This window comes from Physella acuta, unplaced genomic scaffold, assembly GCF_028476545.2.
Source record: "Physella acuta isolate Inbredline_101_S28 unplaced genomic scaffold, ASM2847654v3 ptg000156l, whole genome shotgun sequence".
Taxonomy (NCBI): domain Eukaryota; kingdom Metazoa; phylum Mollusca; class Gastropoda; family Physidae; genus Physella; species Physella acuta.
The window spans coordinates 584389-593334 of record NW_026731675.1 but is presented as its reverse complement, the minus strand read 5'-3'; the positions used below and the strand labels follow the sequence as shown (position 1 = coordinate 593334).

At 31.1% G+C, this 8946-nt stretch overlaps 1 protein-coding gene across 1 annotated transcript; it reads right to left on the bottom strand.

The window, feature by feature from the left end:
* Window positions 1–1225: 1225 nt before the first annotated feature.
* LOC131935754 (beta-hexosaminidase subunit alpha) lies at window positions 1226–8904 on the bottom strand. The gene is made up of 13 exons (XM_059292398.1): window positions 8575–8904; window positions 7648–7769; window positions 7449–7561; window positions 7038–7148; window positions 6309–6410; window positions 5756–5864; window positions 3051–3255; window positions 2744–2827; window positions 2571–2643; window positions 2165–2336; window positions 1902–1992; window positions 1562–1666; window positions 1226–1426 (listed from the first exon to the last, which is right to left on the bottom strand). The coding sequence occupies exons 1-13, from the start codon at window positions 8832–8834 to the stop codon at window positions 1360–1362; spliced, it is 1614 nt and encodes a 537-aa protein (XP_059148381.1). The 5' UTR covers window positions 8835–8904; the 3' UTR covers window positions 1226–1359.
* Between the last annotated feature and the right edge of the window lie 42 nt (window positions 8905–8946).

Here is an 8946-nt window from a genome sequence, read left to right as displayed (position 1 = left end):
AATCTCTCTTAAATATTTATATATTCATTATATTTTGATACTGGCATTTATAATTGAAAACTACTTTGCCATACTTAATGTTATTTTGTGTGACCATTTTCTTTTGCTGTTTGTACCCCAAGTAGTAGTTTCAAGTTGCACATTATTTTTTTATTTTTTGACATAATTAGTCAAGCATAATTGGAATTCTACAATAAGTTTTTGTTAGAAAGACATTCCTTGTTGCTTAAAGATTTGTCAAGTTTAAAAGGTTTTTTCATAAGAGTTACTATTTTATTGGCTAAAAAATTAACAAAGATTTGTTGTATGCAATTATTTACTTTTTATATACTAAATCTGTTTCTCTAAAGGTTTTCTTGATTTAAGCCCTTATGTAAAATACATTTTATAACTAGAGAAGAAAATAAGATTGTTACTTTATAAAAATGTACCCACTCCACAAGCATCTTGTAGATGTAGCTCCCTTAAACTTCCCGTTTACTAGATTGCTAGCTGAATATGCTTATTGAATGTTGTAGATAATAGCTTTAACTGTATGTAGCCAAGCTTTAAAAAATGTTATTTTTGCACTGTCAATGATAGAAAAATAGTTGTATGTAGATTTCCATTTAATTTACTTTGCTGTTTAAAATGTATTATTTTAGATTTAGAGAGCTGGTATGATCTGAAGTCTTATGTTGTTTAGCTGCCTAAATTTTTGATCTCTGTATTGTGTTGTTTTTACAAAGTTGTGGTCAGTTTGTACATCTGATATTACTTGAAATAAATGTCAACATTGTGTAAAAACAATGATTTTTTTTTTCATTTTTTGGGTGTTAAGATCAAATATTTTTTAAAAGGAGAGAGAAAAAGGATTTTACTGCTATAAACTTTATTAATAAAAATAGATAAAAAGAATGTTACAATTATTAAAACATTTTGGGTAACAAAATATCACAATTTAAAATGTTCACACTGACAAAAGATAACTGCCAAGTGTGGATAAAGTTTTTAAGAATGTTTAACAGATCTGAGTGAGGTTAAAGATCAATGAACAATTCAAGGCCTTAAACTGTAGGAAGTGCTAACTTTTTTGGACAGATAGGTTTGCTAAAATCAATAATCAAGTTTAACAGACAAAGATGATATATGGCAAACAAATGTGCAAACAGTATATACAATTTTTGGCTAAATAATATATAATACCATAGTAATAATAACACCCACAGAATATTCACACATATAATACCATAGTAATAATAACACCCACAGAATATTCACACATAGTTATATAGAACTTTGATTTAGTGATTTGAAAAAAAAAATGTGTGAGATTAAAGGCTTCCAGGTTTTACTGTTTGCGTGGTTCATGTTCACAATTCAGCCCTCCTGGTACTCCACATCACAAAATCCTGGCCCATTGATTTCTTCAGCTGGGAACCCACGCCTAAGGACAAAACACAATTTTTAAACATGCAAATATTTTTAAAGAAAAATTAAATTTTAAAAAAAATTAATATTATCCTTTGACAAATGTGGTAGTTGATAGCTAAACAACTAACAAAATAAATAATAAAACTACCTAATTAGTCGACACCTATGTTCTGAAAGACGAGGAAGTGCTTTAACATAATCGTTTACACTGGCTGCACTCCAAAGCCTTTCAGCTACAACTGAAGTTCTTGGCCTATGAAAGACATTTGAACATCATTTTAAACACTTCAATAAAATAAACCTCTAACTAGTTTTATTGTTGGAGATTTTTTGTGAATTACTCAACCTTTGTAAAAAAAACTATTGTTTACATATCTAAATAAGATAATTAGAGTTTAATATAAGAACATAGTCATAGTTAAATCAATGTTTTGTATTGATTAATGTGAAAATTATATGAGGTTATGTGAGTACTATGCCAAACTTACCAAGTTCTTGACAAGACAACACTGTTGTCCACATACTCCCCCCACATGCAAGATTCTCCACCAATCACAAGAGACTTCTGCTCAGCCGTGCCTGGATGATAAAAGATCAAATTCAAATATTCATACCAGTGTAACCTGCACTCAATTTTCATGATTTTCAGTCAACATCAACTGTTTAATTACAATTTTCAGTTTGTACTTCTTACAAAAAATATTTTGTAGCTTTAAAAAAAAGCAGTGTGTTAAATAATTTAGGAGCTTACCAGTGAAGTTAAGAGGTTCACAAGCATAATATTTGAGCCAATCGCTGCCAGCACTGATGTCGTTTAGATACCAGCATGAAGAAAGCAGGGCACTGTACCCCAAGCCAGTTACTTTCGCCATTTCTTTTTCCCATCCTCCTCTCCAAACATGAACCACTGTGTCATCTTTTACCTAAATAAGATGTAAAATATTTTTCTATAATTAATTAATGAAGCAAATAGAATTTAATTTTTTAAATTGAAAGTTAATGAAAGAATGTTTAAGTCAGCAAGCAATACTCTGGTTAAAAACTAACTTCTTAGATAGTATAACTAACAGCAGAGTTACAGAACTTTCTTATTTTATGCTGACTACTTTGGTAGAGTAAAAGAAAAATTGTTTTGGTTAACTAGAGACCAGACCTACCTTGACACCATTGTCAACCACTTCCTGCCAAACGATGTAGCCTCTCTTCAATTTTCCCACTATGTCAAGCAGTCTAGAAAATGTTTAGAATTGAAACGAGAAAATATATTTTTTAAATAACAGAAACTGGTAACTTAAATGATCATGCATAAAGTTTAGTAACATAAATTAACCTTTGCATGTAGTATTCTTCAAGCTGTGCATAAGCTGTGAAGTTCTGCTCCTTCATAAACTGCTGGATTCCAGGATTACTCTGCCTGTTAAATCAGAATTATGCTATTTGTTATTCCCAAATAACAATTATCTTAATTTTAACTGAAAAGAATGTAAAAGATCTATCACAATAGAAAATATTTTTTTTAATGATCATGAGTTTTAATTAACAATAATGAACATCTAAAGCAGATTTTATATAAATGGTAGGCCTATATATAAGGCATGACAATTTTCAGTTTTAAAAATTAATCAAAGATTTATTACCAGCAGCTAAAGCTGACTTCATCTCCTCCCAAGTGGATATAATGATCTACAAAAGTTTCACTGACTTCTTTGAAGAAGGAAGACAAGAAGGTGAATGATGATTCTAGTGCAGGATTTATTGGTCCATAGTTGCCATTAAACTTTCCCTGAGAGTAACATTCAGTAAGAAGCTGATCCTGACCTTTGCCCCAAGACTCTGTGTGACCTGAGACAAAAGACAGAATACTTGAAATCTTTATTTTGTAAGTAAGTTTTTTTTTTAACTCTACCCTTAATACATAATTAAATAATTGAAACTTTAAAGCAGGTTAAACTGTGCACAATTAACTATGAGTGTTTGTTAAATGTGATGGTTAAATTATACAACTTTTAAAATAAGGTGCCTCACATTTAAATGGGAGAATAACATAAGTTATATATACGCAATAGAGTCCTTGCAAACACGTGACCTAAATCACGTGATACCTGCGTCCGCCGCCACAGTGGTGTACATCGGACGTAAACACAATCAGCTGTTCACCAGCGCTGGACGTGTTCACCAGCGCTGGACGCGTTCACTGTGTGTAAAGAACGGCACCCGCGGAAAAGGAAAAATACGTTAAAAAACTTGAAATCTTAGGAATTGAAGATCCTTATACTGTTTGACAGTTTCGTGGATAATATAAATATGTGGCCGAAATTTCTAAATAAATATTCTGTTAGTAATACTGTTTGCGTTAAGAGTTTAAGTAGGTATATTATAGGTTATCTAAATCTGGTTAATGTAGATTATAGATTCTCTGTTAAGTATAAGATTTAGTAGCAACATATCTAGTACAACCACACTACTGTAGCAAACGTGAGACCACTTAACTCCTAAAAAAACCCACACTACAACGGCTAATATAATTCATGGGTAATAACCACTGCTGTTCTTAGATCTCAGCCAATCTGGGTAGCATGTTATACAATTTAAGACCCTTATAATCCAGCAGGGAAGTGATCAGACACATTAATACTGATGTTCAACCCTCAATAAAACCAAAGAGGAGTCAGTACCACTGCCCTCCCCTGAAAATTTCTCACCTCCGTGATACCCTCAGGGCCCAGCAGGGAGAACAAAGGGGAAAGTCCCACTGCTCTCCCCTCAACATTTCTCACCTCGATGTCATGTTATGTCATTTATAGCACACATGGCTTATCAGGGGAAAGCATTAAGAATCTTAACTCTGGACAGCTACACACTAGTATACTAGCTACACACTAGGTGCCTACTGTAAACTACTAGACTGTAGGCCCTATGTAGACCTGCAATTGTATCAATTGTAGACTGGGTCCATTGTTATTATTCTAAACCATCTCACTTATAATGTTTCTAGCTTGATTTGTTTCTTTTATAAACAGTGGATTTTTAAAAAAAAAATTAGCCTAATCATTAACCAAATAATAATAATGTGGTTATTTGTTGTTGGCTGGTATGATCTAGATTCTACTACTAGGCTACATAGTAGACTAATTACTAGATATGCATTTTAATTTAATTAAACTCAGTCCAGTATCAGATACATATTGCTGTAAAAAGACACAAAGTAGGTAGGCCATAGTAATTTATTAAAGTCTTCTACTACAATAATATCAATTATATGCTTGTATAAAATTTTTAAAATTTAATTTAAGTAGCAGATTCTAGATCTAAGTCTAGTCATACAATCTATTTCAATTTCAGAAAATTTCGTTTGCTAAAAAAATGATTAGATTGTAGAGCGAGATTTTAGATCTTAGAGACAATTACATGCTTTATTAGGCCTACTTATGACTACTTTTGATTTATTATGGGTGTATTTTGAATCGAATGTAGATCTAAATTTTGTAATTAAATTTAAGTAAAGAAGTAGATTCTAGATTCTATGTCAGCGGAGCCAGTCACCCTAAATCCAGAATCTAGATATGTGGTCCGAATTTTGTTTACGCCATGTTTAGAGCTAGATTCTAGATCTAGAATCTAGATATTAAAACACTATTATTAGGCCTACTATTAGATCTTATTATTCTTATTATTACTTTTGACTTTGTCTTTTACTATTAGTATTTGTGAAGGTCGAGCATATTTGTTTTATTAATAATTATCTTTTAGAATTAAAATGAAGTTTATTATTTTACTGTCCTTACCTGAAACAAAGTATCGAGAATTGCATTTGATCAGATTCGTCTACTTAAACTCTAAACGCAAACAGTATTACTAACTGTATTTTTATTTAGAAATGTTGGCCACATATTTATATTATCTACGAAACTGTCAATAACAGTATAAGGATCTTCAATTCCTAAGATTTCAAGTTTTTTAACGTATTTTTCCTTTTCCGCGGGTGCCGTTCTTTACACACAGTGAACGCGTCCAGCGCTGGTGAACACGTCCAGCGCTGGTGAACAGCTGATTGTGTTTACGTCTGGTGTACACCAGCGTGGCGGCGGACGTAGGTATCACGAACGGACGTGACGTCATATGAAAGGACTCTATAAAGAAACTATCTTATTTTAATTTTTATTTAGTAAAATATATACTCATAGATAAAATTAGTTTTAAAAATAAATAAAAATAGTTTAAAAAAAAAAAAAAGGTTACTTAGTAAAATAAAAAAAAGAGTTACAGGTTTTTAAAAAATGGTTAGTATTTGTATAAACCTCAATGAACCCACTTGATCTTTTAATCCTTTGTTTACACTAACCTGGTGTGTCAAACTCAACTAACACACGAATGCCTAAAATTCTGGCATACTCAATTACATCATCAATATCTTTAGGTGTGTATACATGTGTCTCTGCTTTAAATGCACCCTAGTAAGCACAAATACAAATGTGAAAATAGTTCTACTTTACAAAGTTGTAACAGGTAATTTCAAACTAAAAAGTTTTAGCATTTTTTTATAATAATAAGGACAAGGAACTTAAAAGTGAACTAAGTTTTGAAAAGATGTAGCTTTGAAAAAATAGCAGACTTAAAAATAAAATGAACTTGTAAAAAAGGAGTAAAATCAACTTTTTAAAAAGGAGAAAATAAAAACTAAGCTACTGTTCTTTTTTATGTTTGACAGCAGTATAGCAAATGAAAACTATGTGGAGCAAGTTTGTTAAATAAAATAAAATAAACTATTCAAAAAGTGAAAAATTATCTAAAATTAGAATTGAACCACATTATCTACCTTATCGACCACTATACTACTTTCAGCAAGAAAAGATGAAGTTTTTTTATTGAAATCATTAAAAAGTTAAGAAATTTACCTTGAAACTTAGGTTTGGAAAAGTTCGACTGAAGTAAGGAAATGATGGATCATCCACTATATGCCAGTGAAAGACATTCAGTTTATTTTGAGCCATAGCATCCTGCAAGTTAAAAAAATGCAGGCACAATTTTAATAATTATTGAAAACGAACAAGCTAAAAAGGTTGCATTTCTGTAAGCATAAAATTAGCTGAAAAAAATACATCAAAGAAGACAAAGCAAAGAGTTTCAATAATTTTAAACTCTTCAGTGATGACTGCAACAGAAAAATTTGAAATATATATAGTTAAATTCTGTATTGGTATAAATTACTTAAACTATTACTATTTTAATTAAAACCTTTTTTAAATTTGTTTAGATACAGTAAAAAAGTAGGTTGGGAAAAAATAATAGTTTTAGTTGCTTTTTTCTGCATTTGTTGCCATTACGATCAGGTTTTGCTTCAGAGTGAAGTATCTTCTTCTTCTTCTTCATTCTTAATTTTTAGTGTTGGAGGAGATCGAGCCTTATCTGCCAGAGGGTTTGAACTCAAGACTTTTTCGACTTTTGCCGACTTGACCACGCCTCCATCACAATTAAGGATACGTGTCAACTGGTTATGCGCCATTGAGGCCATTGACTCCGATTTCAGCCTGCTTTTCTTTTTGGATTTGCTTCCATAGCCTTTGTGAAGTATCAAAACATGTCTTTCTGGTGTTGTTAAAAGGATCAATTAAATTTTAACATACCAATGTTCTGAGGATGTAGTGTGTAGAAATAAAATGCCGGGAAGTATCCAATAGGAGGCCTCTGTGTGGAAATCTTGGGAAGTCATCAATCACAGTTTGGTTCACAGCAAACTAGAGAGAACAACATATGAGCAATGTTTAACAACTAGTATCTTTAATATCACTTCAAAGTATTTTAAAAATAAGTTTCAATATTTAAATAATTTTAAATATATTATTTTGACATAGAAGTTTGTAGATATCATTTATAAAATGATTGTTGAAACCTACAAGAAATTATTGTAGATGATTCATATTAAAATAAAAAACATTAAATGTTAAATTAAATGTTTGCTGAGGATTAAATGATTGTTGAAATTATAGTTGATGTTCACATAAAACAAAATAATTGAAGCACATTTTGACACATACTTCTCCTGTTTCCAGCTTATACACCAGTTGACTGAATGTTTCTAGGCCCCTCAGAGCTCCCCAAACCTCCTTAGCTTCAATTCTAGCTACACCAGAGGAAACCTTCATTGCATCTGAAATGTACATAAAGAAGAATTAACAGATGTTTAAACTTTCATATAAAAGCTAAGAATTTTTAAAACTTGTCTAAACAGCTTACATGACTCATTGGACTCCAGAGTTGGGTATATTCCACCAGTACATGGTTTTTCAACAGCTACCTCAAGGGTATTCAACAGCTCATATTGACTCAATAATGGTCGAAACTTTAGAGAGTGGAACCTAATTATCAAAATAAAATACAATCCATAAATGTTATTATAATTTTATACCTTGGAAATACGAGGACTGATTTATTGTGTATTATGTTGTATACTGTGTGTGGATGTCATGGTCGGGTTGGTAAAGCTCATAACTGCTAAACCAAAAAATCCTAAGTTCGAACCCCTGGGCTGAGGACAGCAACCCATCTAGGAGTGAAAACTAAAAAATAAAACTGTAGGGCCAAATTAAATTATTGTCTTACTAGATCTATACGGAATTGATTATAGTCTAGCTAGCCTATTTAATAGGCCTATAATAATTATTTAAAGGACAGCATGGCCTAGCGGTAGAATGCTACTGCATGACGTAAACTCGAGTTCAAATCTAATAAATAATAGTAATAATAGGACACTGTGACATAAGAGAAACTCCTCAACAATATAGTTAATAAATCTTATAACTGATTAATGTAGATCTAGTTGTTATTAAATACAATTAAAATGATCTCATTATTTAGTCGTTAGTTGAAATTATGTGGCTCAGTAAAACTTGTATATAGCCAAAGTGTATGTCATTGTAATTGTATCTCTAGACTATTTCTATTATATCTAGTAATTTAATAATAATATCTACTATCTAGGGCCTATAGATCTACTAGATCTAGATCTATTAGTATATTATTATTTATAGTTTATAGTACTTTATAGACTATATAGAGATCTAGATCTAGATTTCTAGTGTATAATTTAATAATTTGTAGTAATGGCAATATTTTAAAAAATTAACTGATAAGAAATTAATAAAATGAATATGATTTGCTTACTTTTTCTGTCTTAAATCACCAAAAGTCAACTGATAGTATCTAACATAAGCATCTTGTAAAATATCACAATCTGCTCCTACACTGATGAACTTAAAGTAGGATGAATCCAAACCCAAAACTGTTGGACTTGGTTCATAAACTTGTGGCATTGGCCATGGTTGGCCAACACTTTGGATTGTGGGCAAGTTGGCACTGGATAAATTCAGTAAGCATGTTAAAAGAAGAAAAATAAAAATGCCTAAACGAAATTTGCTGTTCATTCTAGATCTAAATATTGACTGTGATATTAGTAACTCTTTGTGGTTCTTTTCATATTATAACAATACTAGGTCTAGAAATCTAGATCTAGTTATAGATCTAGATCTATCTTGT

Excerpts from the sequence above, each read along its gene's own strand:
- LOC131935754 (XM_059292398.1), bottom strand. The coding sequence starts at position 8,834 with ATGAACAGCAAATTTCGTTTAGGCATTTTTATTTTTCTTCTTTTAACA. Across the intron at positions 7,562-7,647 it reads TCTGGAGTCCAATGAGTCAT|ATGCAATGAAGGTTTCCTCT; the intron begins GTAAGCTGTTTA and ends TGTACATTTCAG. Across the intron at positions 6,411-7,037 it reads ACTACATCCTCAGAACATTG|GATGCTATGGCTCAAAATAA; the intron begins GTATGTTAAAAT and ends TTTAACTTGCAG.